This window comes from Schistocerca cancellata, chromosome 3 (assembly GCF_023864275.1).
Source record: "Schistocerca cancellata isolate TAMUIC-IGC-003103 chromosome 3, iqSchCanc2.1, whole genome shotgun sequence".
Taxonomy (NCBI): domain Eukaryota; kingdom Metazoa; phylum Arthropoda; class Insecta; order Orthoptera; family Acrididae; genus Schistocerca; species Schistocerca cancellata.
In genome coordinates, this window is record NC_064628.1 from 563,097,403 (window position 1) to 563,118,548 (window position 21,146).

The 21,146-nt window shown below is 41.1% G+C and overlaps 2 protein-coding genes across 2 annotated transcripts in view; both read right to left on the reverse strand.

Annotated features, from left to right (window-relative positions):
- The window catches only part of LOC126175420 (acetylcholinesterase-like), a 118,359-nt gene extending 105,094 nt beyond the window's left edge, over window positions 1–13,265 (reverse strand). Inside the window, exon 1 of the mRNA XM_049922219.1 lies at window positions 13,207–13,265. Coding sequence (XP_049778176.1) covers window positions 13,207–13,257 — 51 coding nt within the window. The 5' untranslated portion in view covers window positions 13,258–13,265. The remainder of the gene's footprint in view (window positions 1–13,206) is intronic.
- The window catches only part of LOC126175419 (cholinesterase-like), a 423,045-nt gene that overhangs the window by 304,004 nt on the left and 97,895 nt on the right, over window positions 1–21,146 (reverse strand). The window lies entirely within an intron of this gene.

A 21,146-nucleotide genomic window follows, 5' to 3' on the forward strand; every position in this document is an offset into this window, starting at 1 on the left:
TGTAGGCCCTAGGCCTGCCTGCACTGGTTGGAGTGTGAGCTGGCAGACAGCGACTGGGGCCAGCAGGTAGAGGTTCACCAGCCAAACCGACGGGCTCATGGCACCGCCTGACAGCGAGACCATCGCCCATACACAGGCAACTGGGTAGGGGCAGATCCACTTGCGAACGAGTCAGCGAACTGGTCCACCTGTGCAGGGGGCCTTGAGGCCTGTGGTGGGGCCCAGTGTGAGCTGTGAGTGGCAGCTGCCCATATAGCTAAATGTGTGTATGGACAGGATGAGTTCCACTGTCTGTCACTGGACTTCTTTGTTTGACATTCAGTCAGTAGATGAGTCAGTGCTATGTCGCTAGCGACTACTGTCAGTTGGCGCTGCACTCTGTTGCGATTTTTCGTCATGAAACATCTCGTGTAAAAGCGTAACAGACCGCTCCTCTCGCGAAATGCCGTTCTTTTCCGTCATATGTATAAACGCGATTTTGATGGTTGCTATTCATGTTGTTACTTCATACAACGACAACTAGCTCCAAAATTCTGTTGCTGCACGCCATGTACGTATAAGTTCACGTGCGTGACAGATTTTCGATGGTTGGCTATGCTACTGCCGCTGAACTAGCGACCATCCATTACACTCATAAACTTTTTTGGTGAATTTTACAAGCGTAGTTCGTGAACTCGTTTTTTGGCCTTTGTGTTACTGGACAAGTGTCCATTGCCAGGAGGACCAATGCGTATCTCTTCATTTCTCAATTTCTAAGCAGAACGTTTATGTGAGTTGTAGGTTTCATCATTCCCATCATTTTAAATCACGTCGTGTGGTTTTCGGTGTTAGAAATGGTGTAGCACCACCACAACAGCATACTACCTTTGGGACTCGAAACTTATATACTTCATTTCAAGTTAGGTTGGTGAATCGGATGTATGCTTCTCTGCGCACAGAGCTGTCATTGGCCGGCACGGGGCTGACTCCCAGCTGCAGGACTCATACGTCTTACGTAGCCCAGCAGCTGACGGCTGGGCCCCGCCAAACCCTCTGGTGACAGCAGTGATGCACAGTGACAGCATGCTACCATAGAGGCCTGCAGACAGGAAGGGGGCGGGGCTACTTCTCGACTTGTCTGGCAGTCATGAATTCTGCCATCATGGAAAGCAGCCTCTCTGCGGTGTGGTGTTCATTGAAATCAAGACGCAATATTGTTGCTACCCTTCTCCCAGCGGTAGTTTAAGCATGCCACAGGGGACTTAGAAGAAAACAGAGCCAAACATAGGGTAATACATGAGAGATAACTGTGTCAACTATGATGTCAGAGTAGTGGGGAGAATTGTTTTAAACTTTCAACAGCTGGACTTTAACTTGGGGGGAGCAGTAAGTAATGACAGGGGAGAACCCAGTAGGCATCTTCAGTTCTATAATCAGAACAAGCAATGTCACAACCATGACTGCTGCAGGTCTCTGGGCATCTGAATGAATAACAGCTTGCAGAAGTATATTAAGTTGTTTTTAGTGTCACTGGAAGTAGTTCAGCAGACTGGTTACTGTCGGTATGATGAAAACCATGCTCAGGTTCAGATTGGCATCTTTTGTCTAACAGGTAGGCCTGTACCTGCAGGGAAGAAAAATCCTTTTTCTAGAACACTTTGTTCCAGAACCACAGGCTTGTACATGTAAGGGAAACAAACATCCTTTGCCGCAGGGAAAACGTGGAAAATCTGGCAACAATGCAGGCTGGTCCACTATCCCTGTCTTCAGTTCCAATACAACAGTCCAACATCTTTCAGTTTTGAATTTTCCACCAATTTATAATAAGGACAACAGCCCTATTTCCACAGCGGCAGAATTGGGCTGTTTTTGGATTTCTCACAAAAATTAGAATTTCCTGCCATTTCTATAAAGGCAATTGACCTTTGTCAGAAATCTGCCAACAGTTCATGATGTCATAGGGGGAAGGCAGAGGTGGAGGGGAGAGGGGGGGAGGTGAGGAGGAGGGGGTTGGGGATAATCTGGCAACGATGCACTGTGAAACAGATCACCTCTTGTGTATCTTCTATAGTGCAATTTTATGGTTGTACAAGTATTAAGAGATACCCAGTGTTAGAGACGTTAAACGCAGATTTAGATCGCTACGAGACAAACATGAAATGCAACTATCTGAAGCGAATGCGTCATAGAAAGGCAGTGTAAGAGTTTATATGCGGACTATTGCAACTTTTATGGAAGAAATTTACGTATTGTTGAAATTAGCGTCATTTAAGTCGGGAAAAATGTAATTTACTCGCCTCTGGATGTTATGTCACCAATGTCCAATGGACTTAATGAAAGGATTCCGCCTCCTCCCCCCTCCCTGCCCGCCCACAGACACACATTCTCGCTCTGAAGTGTAAGGGAAGCACCTGGTCACCCTATGAATAAGTGGCTCCACCACCACCTGTGAAACACACTTGCCCACTTGTGAGAGACACCTGTGACAACCACACTGCCTCTGTCTTGAGCCAGGGGAACAAAAGTCCTTGGCGCACAGTGAGCTGTCTCTGCTGTTGAGAAATGTTGAAGGGGCACAGACTCACACTGTCAAACAGCAGAAAAGGAGACGTTGCTAGATGCAGAGACAGAGGTGACGACTGGACTTGTTCACAGGATGTGGGACACCGATGGCAACTAAGTGACATGGATTTTGCCAAGGGAAGAAGGCTTGTTAGAAATACTTCTTGCTGAGGGAATTGTGGGAGCAGTAGAGGACCCATCGCAGTGTGAAGATGGAGTGAAATAAGACTTTAGCAGCGATAAAAAACATTTCACAATAATGACGAACAATAATTCGATTGGCCAGAACAGGAAGCTAGTCAACTGAGAGCGGGAGATGGCTCTGGAGAAAGCAAGGTGATCGTCCAAAAACGACACTTGTTATCGAGGTGGATAAAAAGACGCTTGTCGTCGAGGCGGCAAAGGTACCACTTCCTGGTAAGTATCTGAGTGTTATCTGTTTGTGCGCTGCTGGATATCAGTGCTGGAAGCTGCCAAAGACACGCGCACTGCCTACTTCATCCGTGCTGCTGGACCATGGGGGATGGGGCCCGCCGACCCAAGCACATCGGCCCACTGCCTTCATGCTGCCAACATACCGTGGCAGCGTACACGAGGCGCCTTCAGATTCGCCGCAGTAGCTGAACTATTGCTGGTAGAATGCTCGAAAGCCTTCTCATTCATGTGTGGCTGCTATTTCCTTTCGCCTCATAGGAACACTACTGGCAGCCCTGGTGAAACTCTGATAAACTTGTTACTGATAATGGAAAAATTATTATTTCCTTTTCACTTATAACAGCAACTTGTAAATTGTAAACAAAGTACTTTTGTTTACAGAACAAATGTTTGTGACTAATTCCATTTACATTCTTGTGGCTGCCGCTCATAACTAAGTAATCTGCAAATGCTGTAATCAAGCGCATTTTGACATATTGTGATTCCCTTATTTAACATGCAAATGCCGCGCTTAAATGCGGGTTAATGTATTCTGATTCATTTGATTTAAAATGCATATACTGAACCCAAAGGGAATTCAATGTACTGCCCTAAAATTTCGATCACTGCAAGTTATGTGAGCCTCTGTGAGCAGTGGCCTTACGCGAGGTACCAGATCCAAAATGCCCAATGCTTTCGGTTTCCTACACAACGTTCGCTCGGAAATCGATTGATATGTACGAGCATTCACTGACAGCTGCATTTCCTGTCGGTCGAAACTAATTGTTGTTGACAAGATGTAACACTACTCTCCGGTACCTGTCGGTTAGAGTCGTTTTACGACCGTATTATGTGGCTACAATTGATACACTATTCCTCGCAAACCTGATGAAACACCAAGAAATCGATCAACTTTATACTCGGGGTGTTCAAAGAGAAGTAGATACCCGACAGCTCCCTTACGTCATTCTGTCTCTTTCTCCACGCTGACCCGTCTTACTGAGCTGATTTCACACAACCAGCTGGCTCATACTCACCCACTTGACTGTCATGACTTGTGAGACGCGTGGAGGTTCACATCGTCGGCTACTACCAGTTCTACGCCATCTACGGTGCTGCAGGCTGAAAAATATTCACTTCGAAAGTTTTTCACCGTGCTGATAATGCAGCACGTCATTTGCAGTGCTAGTAAAAGGGGAAAAGCAGAAGTTCGGGTGGTTATTGGAAACTTAAACTTTTCTGTGAAATGGTTAGTCAGTCGTCAGTCACAAAATTTATCATCCTACCTACTTTAATACGCCTTTTGAAGGAACTTAAATAGTTCACTGGAATTAATACTTGTGACAAATTCATGCTGCTCGCCATCAAAAAGCAAGTTTACACCGATACATCTAGTTTTAGATGTTACATTTATCGTCATCGTCTTCAAGGATTAGGCCTTTTGACCTGATCAGAATTGTTCACGCCATTTCTTTAAGGGACGTTCGACGTTTCTCTTGCCGGTTGGGTTACATTGTATTACCGCTTTAGTTATTCTATCATTAGCCACAAGTGGATATTGTCTTCCCTGTTCGGTCAGTATTTTTTAGTTGTATTTGTAATAGTTTCAGCTTTTAGTTCTCCTCTAACATCATTTATTTTGTGGTCCAACAATGTACTCGTATATCCCTACAAAGCGGAGGAACTTCATCACTGATGAGTCGATTTCTCGTAATTGATCAGATGTTAATGTCCATACAGCAGTAAAAGTAAAGCTATTGCTTTGTAGAGTTTAATTTACGTTCCTTTCTGTGCGTTATGTTTTAATGTACGTTGTATAGTTCCACAGAAATGTCTGAATATGGCTAGTTTGAGCTACACATCATCTCACTTGGGAAACTTAAAATGCAACCTAAATATTTAATTTACCTTACTTGTTCAATTATTTGTCCATGTATAATAGTTTTGGCTCTTACTGGTTCCAGTCCTTAAAATGTCGAGATTTTATTCTGTATTTAGCGGCAATTTGACTCACGTTGTGTACTGAAATTTGAACCTTTTCTTAAGATTCTGCTGTTATAATCTGATCATCAGCCAATATCATGGGAATAAAATTAAAATTAACATTTCTTAATGTGTCATTTAATAAAATCACCCATTTGCAAACGATATAGTCAATGTAAACATTAGAAAAGTTGTGGGGAAAGTGGACATCCTTGTCTGACGCCTTGATTGATATCGGCAAATTCTGTCCCATTTCTCACAGGACAGATCCTTACGTTCTTATTTTTATATAATGACTGAATTGCCGCAATCAGATGTGCTGGAATTCCAATTCCTTAACGCTTTGAACGCCGGCAGCATTTTGGTAAATTTTCATTTTGACCAATATTTTCTCATATTATTTTCGAAACATGAAGCTAGTATATCTGATCACGCATCAAATTGTAAAACAGCGATTTTAAACTGACAAATATGGTGTCACTGAATTTGCTGCATATGACCCATTTTAAACTTAAGATGCAACCAGAGCCATTATGTGGCCATGTACATCACAATTGATGCACACTCATATATCTGAGGAAGACGTTGTTACTGGCAAGTAAAAACTCCATCTGTTTTTTATGTAATTGCTTTAATTGTAAAAATAAAAGAGTTACATTTCTTTTACATTTTTACACATTTTTGCATTATAATAAGAAAAGGCAAATACACTCCATGCACATGAAACTCTCAGGACAAATTTGGCACTTCAGTGGCACCTGCTTGCTGCTTTGGAGAGTTTCTGGTAACGGTTGGTACAACGTCGTCTCACTGCAAACTGTTGATAATACCCATTCGCTGGTGTCTCCTGAACGTAGTCAATCTTGAGTAATTTGTTTGCAATACCCTCACGGAAAGCAATTATACCCATTTCTTGTTTTGTAATTTGAACATACAAAGCGTGAGCATTTACAAGAGTAGTATTTAATAGTAACTCAAAGGCCACTTGGCGGTGCAGCTTCACTGACCTCCTCAAGCATGAGTCATAGGTTTTCCTTTGATCTCAAAGATTAATGAAGAGTATGGCTGCATTATAATCTTCAATTGCTTTTCTTTCAGTTCACATCTCCTTTTTTCATTGCCATAAGCTCAGGTCTGTGTCTGGTAGACACAAATGCCGTCCTTCTGGTCACGCCACTTTCCGACAACCACCTCTGTGTTGCTGTCCGCAACCACCTTTTCCCCCTTCTTCAATGCTTTTCTGATAACAGTGTTTGGATATTACCCCTTCTGTTTTCACGGAGTGTTCCCACCAGATGAGGTTTTTTTCTATTTCTAGAAGAACGTGCGCCAAGTTCATAGAAGTGTAGATGTTATCTACAAGTAGAGTCCTCCCAGAATTGAAAAGTGATTCCATTAACTTCAAGACAGTTGTTGTTGTTGTTGCTACATGTATAGCATTAACTTCTTTTCCACAATTCATTTTAACATTCGAAGTATATACATCTGCAGCACACACTTTGTGTAGTTTCATTTCGCATTTAAAACTGTTTCTAGGAACGTACTGACGAAAGCGTAAATTTCCACGAAATTGAACCATTGTTTCGTTGATAGAAACTGCTTCACCTCGAGTGAAAACTTCCTGGAATTATTCATTCAGACGATTCACAAGCTTCCTAATTTTGAACACTTTGTCATGTTCATCTGTGTTTTCATTGTCTCAAAAATGTACAGCAGAGTAACAAATCAAACATATTTCGCGACATAGTGAAAGACACCAGGTTTTTGTAAAGCGGATTCCGGCTCCAGTAACCCTCCGTTCTTGTCTTGTGACCAGTCCCCACTCACTAAAAAGATCCCATAAATTTCCTCAAGTCATCAACGCTGATATTGCTCTATAACGTCAGTCTTGATGACGGTGGTAATGTCTCTGCAATTATTCCACTAACAATATTTTCTTAAACCTAACGGTTTGTTTCCTTCACTGTGAAATTGTATATTTCTTCATCAAGAAAAAAATTGTAAATGTCAGTGGTACGGATACTTGCAGGTGGATTATCCACCAGTGCATTACCTAATCCACAGTTACCAGAAGAAACAATATTTTTTACATTTCCCTGCCCATCAGACCACTTTATTCGTGAGGTAGGGAGCCCATCAGTACAAGATATCTCTTTAAGTGTCAGCTCACTTTCACAGTCATGGTCAGTGGAAGATGAAACGCCGTTCGCCCCATTTATGGACGTATCATCCGTAACTTTCATGTGTACGTTTTGTTTCTTTAATGGATTTACTTCATCTTCACTACTACTCTCGCTCGAGGAACGAGCACGATAGTCTTGGTCGGAATTAATGCCACTTGCAAACAGTGATTAATCAGATAAGTTCGATTTCTCCAACCATTTTCGGATTCTTTGTGCTTGTGAATCCATTTCTCACCAAACAACCACAGAGCCTCATTGAACACAAGGACTACTCAGCGCCACGTACGTAAATAAAATGCCAGTACCAGCAAGAAACATGTAAGCATGCTAAGCCGTAAACAGGTAACAACTGCCCGTCATACAGTGCTACGCTACAAAACCAACGGCACAGAACTTTTGCCACTGGCGGGTAGAAAGTGGCGCCCATTTGTTTTCAACGCAACTGTGATCACATATGCACCACAAGCAAGTAATCACGATTCCTCACTTGATCGATTATGAAGCACTCGGCGAAAACTGAAAAATCGGTGTGCATCATACATGCGTATAACGCACAAGGCGGTGAAAGTGTTAAGTGATTCCCACAGCATTTACCGCTTTATCCTGCTAACGCCTTTCCATAATCGATATAAGCCAAGTAAGCTGGCATTCTAAATCTTTTAACTTTTTTCAGTTACATGTGCCAAAGTGAAAAGACATTCAGAACGTGATCTACCGCTCCTAAAATGATGTTGTACCTCTAACCTATGTGCTTCTACTATTGGTACTAATCTCTTGTTTACAATTTGTTTTAGCATAGCGTGCTGTAGTTTAGTAGACTTATTCCTAGGTAGTTTGGCCATTCTGGTTAATCGTCATTTTTGCAAGTAGGGCATATCAAAGATTTATTCCTTACGTGTGGCACACGTCCGCTCAGCCAGCACACATTCATAAAATGTTACATTTATTTGACTATCAACCAATTTTCTGTAACTTGCTCACTGGATGCATTCAGAGCTATCCTTGAATAGATCTGAGAGAATCTCACTGCAATTGAGCAATACATAACGAAATTATACAAATACCGTTCTTCTGTCCACTCACCTCGAAGCGCAGGTCGCCGACCGGCGGCTCGGCATACGGAATGCCCAGGAAGGCGGAGTACGTCGTGTTGTAGGCGCTCGTGGCTGTGCTGCCTCTCAGTACGCCCTCCTGCACGGTCACCAGCACCTCGTCACCCTGTCGGAGCGTTGTTACGTTTGAATTAACCGAACATCACAGAAATCGGAAATACAAAATATCAAATATGAAGATGCTTCAAATATCAACAAGTGTTTCATTAGTGGTCAGTTCTCCGCAGCTTTTAGACAAGCACCTGTTTGTAAACAAAACGCTTTATCGTAATATTCCGGTACGAGAACGGCTGTTAGTTGTTGGCCACCACGTTTGCTCTAATGGCTTATTATTATTACTTTGACTTTGGTTATTTAACTGTGAAGCTTTCTTTAGCAGCATTTTCCAAATTCCTTTTCTCCATTATTTAAGTATTGTTGTTAAACATTTAGTGTTATATTTTTATATGTATTGCTTGTAATTATCGGCTATTTTGCGTGCCGAAAACAGCCAACATATACAGTCTAATGTAGTACTTCTTTGGTTGTATGTATCCAGCAAGTTTATATGTTGTTCATTTATTTGATTACTTACTGGTATTTCCGTGGCAGTTTATGTGTCGAATATCTTTTGCTGCAGTAAATACCGTAACAAGATTGCATTACGATTCAACAGTTTAAGTTAAGTAGAAAAAAATGGTTCAAATGGCTCTGAGAACTATGGGACTAAACATCTGAGGTCATCAGTCCCCTACAACTTAGAACTACTTAAACCTAAGTAACCTAAGGACATCACACACATCCATGCCCGAGGCAGGATTCGAACCTGCGACCGTAGCGGTCGTGCAGTTCCAGACTGAAGCGCCTAGAACCGCTCGGCCACACCGGCCGGCAACTTAAGTAGAGAGGATGCCGAAATACACTACTCTTAGTGAAATGTGCAATCCTATGATGTATATGCTACAGATCAGTGGAATTTAGTCTACGTAATTTTGTTATTAACGAAAATGCAAAGTGATTTGTTACCGGTATATTAGATCAAAATGCGAGTATTACGGAAATGCTTCTCGGACTCTAATGGAAATCCCTTGAGGGAAGACAACGTTCTCTTGGCGAAACACAGGCAATGTTTAGAGGATCACATACATAGTGTTTTGTAGTTCAAGTAAAAACGTTTATCCTTTTTTTAAATTATTTTTACTCAGTATAACACATTGGGAGGCACTGAAGTAAGATTTGGGGCAATTATGATAGAGTTTATACATGGTGATTCACAAAGGTTCATCCAACTTTACAAGACTGTATCTTCTACATGAATGAGGACAGAAACTTAGAGGAATTTTAACTTGTGCATAGGACTTTAAAGTTTTAATTTTTTAGATAACCATCTGATTTTACATGAATATAGAGGGTGTCTCTCCTAAGGGCCACCAGGCACATTTTCTCTGGTGTTTCGACAGATGTTTGTAATTTTGTATTTGCAACGTGTTGCTGGAGTCAGCCCAAACAAGTTAGTATAGCGCAATATTCGTTTTAGCGATATGTGTGAAGAGGGACAATAAAACATGAGGAGTAACAAGTATTTACAGCTCTGCGCTCGCTCTTACTGATACCGCCGCGCAAAATTACGCTACTCAGTCCCCGCTGGAATACTGATTATTCTTTATGTTATACTGTTCCTGTTAATAGATATCGGTAGAACGAATATCACATCAGAGTAACGTGATAGCGCCCTATCAAATGGACATACAACATTTCGATTTGTAAATCATTTTGTTTGCAAAGGGGAAACAAACCGAAGATTTCTGTCACCGTTGGGCGTCTTATGAAAAATGTGTTGAGTAGAGTTTGTTCGGCCTGACAGCAGCTAAACTTTGCATAAACGAAATTGCAAATATCTGCCAAAACGCCTGAGAAAATGCGCCTGACCACCAGTAGAAGTGCCACCCGCGGTATTTTCCTTGTATGAATGCGTCCCCTCTGTTCTTTTGGACATCCCGCAAGAACAGACGTCATGTATTCGTATGATTCGTCTCAATGAGCCATGAATCCACCGCCTTCAGAGTGGACGCACAGTTACGTCGACCTCCTGTGGGAATCTGAAAGTAGCGCGCATGGAGGAAATTGACGGACTGCGGAGAGGTGGTGCTGGTTGGGAATGTGGGTCGGTCGGGAGGCGCACCGAGATAGTCCGCACAGTTACAACAAGCATCGTGTGTGGGTGGCGCGGTAGTCAACGCAGTTTTCTAGTAAGCACGAGATCCCGGGTTCGAGTTCCGGTCTGGTACACATTTTTCACTTTCCGCCGCTCATTCCGTATAAACCCCCGATGTAGCTGACGTCAATAGTCCCTTTCGTTTCCTTTCCCTTATCCCCTCTCCACCTTCAGTTGAAATGAAATGTCGTGTGACGAGGGCCTCCCGTCGGGTAGACCGCTCGCCTGGTGCAAGTCTTTCGATTTGACGCCACTTCGGCGACTTGCGCGTCGATGGGGATCAAGTGATGATGATTAGAACAACACAACGCCCAGTCCCTGAGCAGAGAAAATCTCCGACCCAGCCGGGAATCGAACTCGGGCCCTTAGCATTGACAGTCTGTCGCGCTGACCACTCAGCTACCGGGGGCGGACTCCACCTTCAGTTTACATAATGTATTTTACTTGCGTGCGCATGCACTGCTGAGGTACTTTTTACAATTACGTTTAATACCAAAGGTGTCATGCCATTTTGACATACGAGCCCTCCATGGGCCACACAACAAGACATCCAGACAATAGTCCAACCCATCCCATACTCTCGCGAGAGTGCCTGGAGGTATTACACACACTGCTGTTTCGGGTCACAGCTCAGCAAAAGTAATTGGAAGGGGCACCAGGTACACGGAAGCTCACACAAACCAACCTAAAAAGAAACCACGCACCATGCATGAGGTGTAATGTGAGATCCGTACACCGCTTATAGTCCACTCATCATTCAGGCAGCTTATTGTTAAGAAATGTTCTTAAATGCAGCTGCCAGTATGGTGGTGGTGCATCCTTATTGACATGTTCTCATATCAAATGAAGATTCCAGGTTTCCATCGATCAGCAAAAAAGAATTGGCCACAATTTTTTCCTTCGGAAACGGACTAAAAAGGCCGCAGCTATGTGAATCGAGGTCAACTTTGGTATCTGATAGCTGTGTTATACATATTTTTAAAATGTAAAGGTTCACGTTCACACTTAAATGGTAAGTAGCCACATCACTGAACACTAAACTTGAAATAACATTTCTGTTTTCTGCCTCCACACCTATAGTGACACTAAACTCTCTATGTTGTTACCACATCCAAGCAGGGTTTGCTACAGTTCTCTATCGCCATACTCATAATGACACTAAGTTGTACACATCGTTACACCATCCATGAAGGGTTTATTTCAGTGACATCTATATTGATTGAAAAGCAAACAACGCAAAAAAAATACTTCCGACAGCCACACGAGGAAGGGCTATCTCTCGCCTAACACGACGAGTTTACGTATGAGCACTACATGCAAAACTCTCTTCAACGGCACAAATAACTTTCTGGGAATGGTAAAAACAGATCTGAGACATTGTGAATAACAACTAAAAGAGTCTTCACTCAATAAAAATTTAAATTACCACAAAAATTATAACCTTAAAAAATTGAGGAATGATGAGGTGTTTCCAAAATCCCCATAACATCACGAAGATGCCTCATTCGCAAATGCCTGTTTCGTGTCAGTATAAACGCTTCTTCAGGTTTATAATGGTTACATTTTCATGATCTTTTCTTTGTTACTTACATCTGCAGAACGATTATTACGCCACATTGGATTTTCCCTTATATAAACAACCATATTCTTGTAACTGCTCGTACCAACGTCAAATGCTGTTACCTGTAGTGGCGTACTCGGGCCGAAAAGGACGCCTCACAGTTGTAGCTCAATCGGTCCGCTGAGACGGAAAATTCAAAACGTCTTTTATTAATTTCTTAGCCCCATTTCGACACTACACACGTTGGGCAATGAATGAGCTAGCGTGCGAGCTGTACAGGAGTACCTCTGCCAACTGCCACATAAACCAGCAACTTACAACAGGTGCCAAGACAAATAACTTGTTTCAATGCGTAAGTAAGCATTTTTCTTAAATCTTCATTCGTTTTATCTTGTGAAATATGATGAATCTTTTTTAACCCTTTCCGTCTTAAATTTTGAGACTTTCCCTTCCTTTAGGGGGAATATATTACATTCTTGCTCACACACAAACCGTAACGATGATAGAGAAACGTTAGAGAAGGAACAAATAGGAGTGCAGGTAGACTGTAACCCGGCGTTCAGATGCTAGGATTATCCCTAGTCCCTAATGCTGCATCGTAAGGCATTTTGTACAGAGTTAACGATTTAAAAATTATTGGAAGAAACAGATTACACCATTTTTCTATGTAAATGCTAGAGTGTAGCGTAAAACACTGATAAGCCAAAACATCATGAGATTTTGACGCAAGAAATTGATATTCCATTACGAGAGGTAGATGTTGGACTCCAGATTTCTTAAAACATCCCTATCAGTCTGGACAAAACAGTACATCTTTTTAGAATGAAACGATGTGAAAGCCGACTTTACAGCCTCCAGCGACGAAAATGATTGAGGCAAGGCGTATATACACAGTCAGATGACCAGTACATCCAATGGGCTAACCTGACTGATAAATGTTAAACACGTGCGGATACACATCAGAGGCCTATTGATGCAGATAGGGAGATCGGGGACGAGGGAGTATAGTAAGGACGGAACAGTAGTTACACTATCCACAGAGGACTGTACGAAATATTATAAACACTTCTTTTTCTTTCAGAAATGCTACATATCTCAGTCTGCTTCTAAAAAGTCAGGTTGTTGTTCATAAGGTAGGTTCTTCTTGAATAGCTTTGCTTCACTGCAGCGTAGACATTGTCAAGGGTGAGATATCACTGAAGATGGTGCAGTATTTACCTTGACCGTGACCACCAACCAGAGCAGCAGAAAGGCGCACGTGAGAGACATTCGGATTGCCTGCATGGTTACTGTACTCTGACACTCCCGTCTGCCTTACAACTGCAGCACGAGGTATTAGCCACGTCTCCAGGAAGCACATCACTGTACCACGGTTAGCTGGTTAGCCGGTGGAGGGAGAAAGGGAAGGCAGACAGTGTCCTTTGTACCCGGCTGCTTTATCTAAATTATCAGATTCTAATCAGTCTACTTAACAAAACGATTTCTCTGTTGAGTGGGTCCGATAAAGCAACAGACTGACTGAAGTGAGTCCTTCCAGAGATATCAAAATGGCAACTGGACTACGTACTTCTTCGTATGCTAGATATCTGCATAGTTAACACTGGGCAGCGAAAATTATACAGGATAATACTGAGTGGTCATACATGGAATGTTTCCAAAAACATAATGGAGATTTTTGCGAAATAAAGAAGATGAATTTTCGAAATAACTGAGTGTTACGTGAACCGTAGGCAGATAGGACGAAGAAATGTAGACTCTTGAGGAGAATGGAAATCACGTACAACAAAAAATGAAAATACTAAATACCCATTAAGCAACGAATTGTAACTCGTTCCACATAACCCAACTATTCATCGTCGAAGTAGTTTGCTTGAAGGCTATAAAAGGCAATCTCGAGAATATTCTGTGTTTTTTTTTAATTTTCTTTTGTTATTTTTCTATTATGCTTACTTACTGCGTTGCGCTTCAGTTTAATTCCATTCGAGAATACATTATTAATCACACCTACGCATGAAGTACGTGTTTCATTTCCCTTTTCATTTTAGATATTATTATTGTTTTCGTATTACGAAACGAACACGCGGATATAATCCTATATTTATTACAGTTGATGAAATAAAGGCCATTTGTTGTTCTCATTTATAGAAAACAAACCAGAAAAACGCTTAAATCTCAGTTACAGAAAAATATTCCCTCACATTCAAACTTACAGAAGCTTCAACGTCAACGGTTCTTTTTTCAATATTATTCTACCTTCGATGCACACATACTTCATTGCGACTCCATGAAGACAGAACGAAACAAACGTTAAACTGGCATTAACTGAATTACACGCATGTATGTGACAGTAAGTAACATTTCAGCACAAACGCTCAAAGTTGGAAAGAGTAACTATGTACACAGTGTGCAATTAATGGAAGATCACACAGCTAATTTTTCACGCACGAATTGCACTGGCATCTACGTTGTTTCTAAGATTGTGTTACACCGAGTGTAAGTAGAAGAAACACCTAACAATACTAATACAATACTAATAGTCATCAGAATATCAAAACAAACCGCAAAAAAATTTAGAAAAGATATCTGAATGGTGCGAAAATTGGCAGCTGACACTAAATAACGAAAAGTGTGTGGTCATCCACATGAGTGTTAAAGGGAACTCGTTAAACTTCAGTTACAGGATAAATCAGTCTAACCTAAAAGCCGTAAATTCAACTAAATACCTAGGTATTACAATTACGAACAACTTAAATTGGAAAAAACACATAGAAAATGTTGTGGGAAGGCTAACCAAAGACTGCGTTTATTGGCAGGACACTTAGAAAATGTAACAGACCCACTAAGGAGACTGCCTACACTACGCTTGTCCGTCCTCTTTCAGAATACTGCTGCGCGTTGTGGGATCCTTACCAGACAGGACTGACGGAGTACACCGAAAAAGTTCAAAGAAAGGCAGCATGTTTTGTATTATAGCGAAATATGGGAGAGAGTGTCACAAAAACGATACAGGATTCGGGATGGAAATCATTAAATGAAAGGCGTTTTTCGTTGCGACTGAATCTTCTCATGAAATTCCAATCACCAACTTTCTCTTCCGAATGCGAAAATATTTTGTTGACACCGACCTACATAGGAAGGAACGATCGCCGAGATAAAATAAGGGAAATCAGAGCTCATACGGAAAGATAGTTGTTCATTCTTTCCGCGCGCTATACAATATTGGAATAATAGAGAATTGTGAAGGTGGTTCGATGAACCCTCCACCAGGCACTTAAATGTGATTTTCAGAGTATCCATGTAGATGTATATGGGATCGTTGTGTGTCGACACAGCGGTTTATCGACAGAGATATTGTTGTTTAAATTGTTCGTGATCCACGCCTGTCATGCCTAATACAGAATCGATTATTACAGAAGACTCATACTAAACGCCACATATATGGGTATTTCGTACAAAATGTCGGCCAGAATTGCTGTTTGCTATTTTTTGCACTGTGAGACCCTAAAGAAAGTATTTCTAGGATAATAATGTATTTGAACTATGAACTAAAACAAAATTATTGTTTTCTCATTAGATTCTTTATATATTAACTGCAATTTTTATTTACTACAAAACGATGCCTCCCGGTCTTGTTCATCTGCGCAATCTGTTTTTACTGGGGACTTCACTTTTTCATTATTTTCAGGTAACTGAGGTAACTGCCTAATCCGTCATTAATCTAAGAGTAGTAAATCTAATGTTTCTTTTCAGAAAGATTTGCTTTTTTTCCTTGACTTCGGCCTCGTACCTGTTTTTAATGGATCAGGTGTTGTTAGTAGCCCCTTTATTATGTCTAACTTCGGGTCTCGTCTGACGCTTTTGAGAAACTACCTATGGGTAAGAGGGAACCTTCAATGAAAATTGAGGCATGCACCAAAATCTTGTGTACAGGGCAGACATATGATTACATGGATATAAATATGTGTTTATGGATATATGTATGGCCGTATATGGATATATATTAATCAACATACAATCTTGCTGTTTCAACAGTACAAGCAGAAAATTTGTCTATTTGTGTCTCGTTGCTGTTGTGGTCATCAGTCCAGAGACTGATTTGATGCAGCTCTTCATCCTACTCTATCCTATGCAAGCTTCTTAATCTCCAAGTAACTACTGTACCCTACATCCTTCTGAATCTGCTTAGTATATTCATCTCTAAGTCTCCCTCTACGAATTTTACCCTCCACGCGGTCATCCCTTGATGCCTCAAAACATGCGCTACCAACCGATCCCCTCTTCTAGTCAATTTGTGCCACAAATACCAATTTAATTTTCAGCATTCTTCTGTAGCACCACATTTCGAAAGCTTCTTCTGTTGTCTAAACTATTTATGGTCCCTGTCTCACATCCATACATGGTTACACTCCACACAAATACATTTAGAAAAGACTTCCTGACACTTAAATTTATACTCGATGTTAACAAATTTCTCTTCTTCAGAAATGCTTTCCCTGCCATTGCCAGTCTACATTTTATATCCTCTCTACTTCGACCATCATCAGTTATTTTGCTCCCTAAATAGCAAAATTCATCTATTACTTTAAGTGTCTCATTTCCTAATCTAATTCCCCCAACATCACCTGAATTAATTAGACTACATTCCATTGTCTTCGTTTTGCTTTTGTTGATATTCATGTTATATCCTCCTTTCAAGACACTGTCCATTCCGTTCAACTGCTCTTCCAGGTTCTTTGCTGTCTATGAGAGAATTATAATATCGTCAGCAAACCTCAGAGTTTCTCCATGGATTCTAATTCCTACTCCGAATTTTTTTTCCTTATTTAACTGCTTGCTCAATATACAGCTTCAATAACATCGGGGATAGGCTACAACTCTGTCTCACTCCATTCCCAACCACTACTTCCCTTTCGTGCCCTCGTCTCTTATAACTGCCATCTAGTTTCTGTACAAATTGTGAATAGCCTTTCGCTCCCTTTATTTGACACCTGCCACCTTCAGAATTTGAAAGAGAATATTCCAGTCAACATTGTCAAAAGCTTTCTTTAAGTCTACAAATGCTAGAAACGTAGTTTGCCTTTCATTAACTTGTCTACTAAGATAAGTCGTAGGGTCAGTATTTCCTCACGTGTTCCAACATTTCTACGGAATCCGAACTGATCTTCCCCAAGGTCGGCTTCTACCAGTTTTTCCATTCGTCTGTAAAGAATTCGTGTCAGTATTTTGCAGCCGTGACCTATTAAGGTAATTGTTCGGCAATTTTCACACCTGTCAACACCTGCTTTCTTTGGGATTCGAATTATTATATTCTTCTTGAAGTCTGAGGGTATTTCACCTGTCTCATACATCTTGCTCACCAGATGGTAGTGTTTTGTCAGGGCTGGCTCTCCCAAGGCAACCAGTAGTTCTAATGGAATGTAGTCTACTCCCGGGGCCTTGTTTTAACCTATGTCTTTCAGTGCTCTGTCAAATACTTCACGCAGTATCATATCTCCCATTTCACCTTCACAATATTTCCCTCAAGTACATCGCCCATGTATAGAACCTCTATATTATACTCCTTCCACCTTTCTGCTTTCCCTTCTTTGTTTAGAACTGGTTTTCCATCAGAGTTCGTGATATTCATACAAGCGTTTCTCTTTTCTCCAAAAGTCTGTTTAATTTTCCAGAAGGCAGTATCTATCTTAATTCTTGTGAGATATGCCTCCACATCCTGAATATTTGTCCTATAGCAATCCATGCTTAGCGATTTTCCACCTCCTGTCGATCTCAGTTTTGAGACGTTTGTATTCCTTTTTGCCTGCTTCATTTACTGCATTTTTATATTTTCTCCTTTTATCAATTAAATTCAATATTTCTTCTGTTACCCAAGAGTTTCTACTAGCCCTCGTCTTTTAACCTACTTGATCCTCTGCTGCCTTCACTACTTCATCCCCCAGAGCTACCCATTCTTCTTCTACTGCATTTCTTTCTCCCACTCCTGTCAATTGTTCCCTTATGCTCTCTCTGAAACTCTCTACAACCTTTGGTTCTTTCAGTTTATCCAGATCCCACCTCCTTAAATCCTCATCTTTTTGAAGGTCCTTCAGATTTAATCTACAGTTCATAACCAATAGATTGTGGTCAGAGTCCCCATTTGCCCCTGGAAATTTAAAGCCTGGTTCCTAAATCTCTGTCTTAGCATTATATAATCTATCTGAAACCTCCAAGTGTCTCCAGACCTCTCCCACATATACACTTTCGTGATTCTTAAACCAAGTGTTAGCTATGGTTAAGTTATGCTCTGACCAAAATTCTACCAGGCGGCCTTCTCTTTCATTCCTTAACCCCAGTCCATATTAACCTATTACCTTTCCTTCTCTTCCTTTTCCTACTATCGAATTCCAGTCCCCCATAACTATTAAATTTTCGTCTCCCTTCACTATCTGAACAATTTCTTTTATCACATTATACATTTCTTCAATCTCTTCGTCATCTGCGGAGCTAGTTGGCATATAAATTTGTACTACAGTGGTAGACGTGGGCTTCGTGTCTATCTTGGCTACAATGATGTGTTCACTATGCTGTTGGTAATAGCTTACCCGCACTACTACTTTTTTATTCTTTGTTAAACCTACTGTAACACTATCGACCTTTTTAGAGTCGAGAGACTTTGCACTAATGAAGCAAAGAATGACATTTGTACAGTATGCGGTGTATAAGAGGGTCTGCAGAAGACAATATTCTTTGACTGTGTGAAGTTTAATGTTTACATCTAACTAACAAATATTTATAATGTTATGTACATAACATTAATTTTTTTTATTCAACTATGTATAATTGATTGTGAAGTGAAGTCAGCACCAGCTCAGGGCTAAACTTAAATATAGGTGAAACCATCAGGGATTTACCGACGTTCTGGAAGGTGGAGATTTTTTGCTGCTAACGGAAGCTGGTAGGAGAAGGGAGAAGTGGAGTGGGTCAGACAAGCGCAAGACACCGTTGACTACTTAACAGAAGTGAGTGAAGGGAGGGTGCTAAGGTACAAGTTTGCAACGCTTTAGAGGAGATACAAAATTACTTCTACAACGTGAGTTGGTTTCTGGATGTGAAATGGTCTAAGGGATCCATTACTTAAACTGACGCAGATCACCAGGAAAGCCAAACTCATATTTACGATGGTATATGTCGCATAATTCGACGCCACGAAGACAAGTAATAATCTCCGTCGCTGCAAAACGGTGAGTGCCTTCAAAGCAGCAACTGTGCTCACGACAACACTACTGAAATTAACCGTCCATAGTTCTGTATACGAGCTAAGTTGACAAGTTTTTGTGTGTTTTATTCTGTAATCATATAAGTGATTTTCTAATCCAAAACTACTCATTTAACCTAAAGTGTTCCAAGTAGAGTTCTTTTCCTATACTAAAGAGAATGAAACCGAGAATCCATTGGAGCGAAACATTATTGCGCAACTGAGTGTTGTCTTCCAAAGTAAATTTAAATTATCACTCAAGTGCAACTATTAAAGTAAATGTGGAGAACTGTAGATAGCCTTGGAAGCAATTAAAATAAATAACAATTCTACCTAGTGTGTGAACCTGGTTATTGGGAACTTCTGTCTAAGAAATTACGTACAGTAACTATTCCAATAAAACTGAGAAAAACGAAGTATAAAAAACCTTTTGCAATCATTTCGATACTAACAAAAGTATCGTCAAATATTTCTTGTGTATAATACAGGTTTTCAGAGGCAGTGCTGCTGATCTTACCTTCAGAAACATTATTATCGTTCCAGCGTTGTTTTATGGACCAAACTTTCTAAATGTGTGTGTGTGTGTGTGTGTGTGTGTGTGTGTGTGTGTGTGTGTGTGTGTGTGTGAGTGAGTGTGACAAATTCTGAAAGCAGTCATTATTCAGCTAGCTACGTGCCTTAACCTGTTCCTTCAGTGATAGAAATTATTAAAAGAGAAAAGTTTTAATAGGAACCAAAATATAGTAAAGACCAAATTTGGTGAATTTGTTGAATAACGTTAATCGATTCGTCATATTGGCTGGCGACCGTGTTTTTCAGTATTAGTATTACTCGCAAGAAGTAGTTTGGCGAAAAAGAAAAGCTGCAACCAAGACTATACGATAACTTTACATTTGACCGAGCTTTATCCATTACGTGGCATCTGAGGCCACTAGCGGTTGTTAACGAGGTGGTTGTGTACAAGTGCTTCAATTACCGAAGGTAGAATAACATCTGAAGTAGGCTACTAAACGTAATTACAAGAGCGGAAACCGTGAGTGTTGCAAGCGGCCTTTAGACAGGACTAGAACATTTACTACATCTAATACTATCGTTCTATAGGTCTTAAGGTGACAGAACAGCACTTACCCCATCATGCTACCTTTATACTACTCCTGCATTACCCCTATTTGAGTTTATATTTATAACCCTGTATCCACCTCACCAGAAGTCTTGTTCCTCCTACCATAGAACTTCACTAATTCCCACTATACCTAACTTCAACCTATGGTTTCACCTTTATCAATTTTCTAACCTACCTGCCCTATTAAAGGATCTGACATTCCACGCTCCGATCCGTGGTACGCCAGTTTTCTTTCTCCTGATAACGACGTCCTAAGTATTCCCCGCCCGGAGACCCGAATGGGGCACTATTTTCCCTCCGGAATATTTTACCCAAGAGAACGCCATCATCATTTAACCATACAGTAAAGCTGCATGCCCTCGGGAAAAATTACGGCTGTGGTTCCCCCTTGCTTTCAGCCGCTCGTACTACCAGCACAGCAAGGCTGTTTCGGTTAATGTTAGAAGGCCATATCAGTCAATCATCGAGACTGTTGCCCCTGCAACTATTAAAAGGGCTGCTGCCCCTCTTCAGGAGCCACACGTTTGTCTGGCCTCTCAACAGATACCACTCCGTTGTCGTTGCACCTACGGTACGGATATCTTTATCGGTCAGGCAGGCAATCTTCCCCACCAACGTCGACGTCCATGGTTCACGGGGACCTTGGTTCCATTAAAAACAGCATTTATAATGACCCTGTAACAATAAATCAGTTGCCGATCTACACCTGGTTTTTCTGCTGAATTTTCAGGGTTGCAAAAAGTCTTCTAATGGTATTTACATCACTGCTGTTTCCATAGCCTTGTTTGGGAACACTTGGAA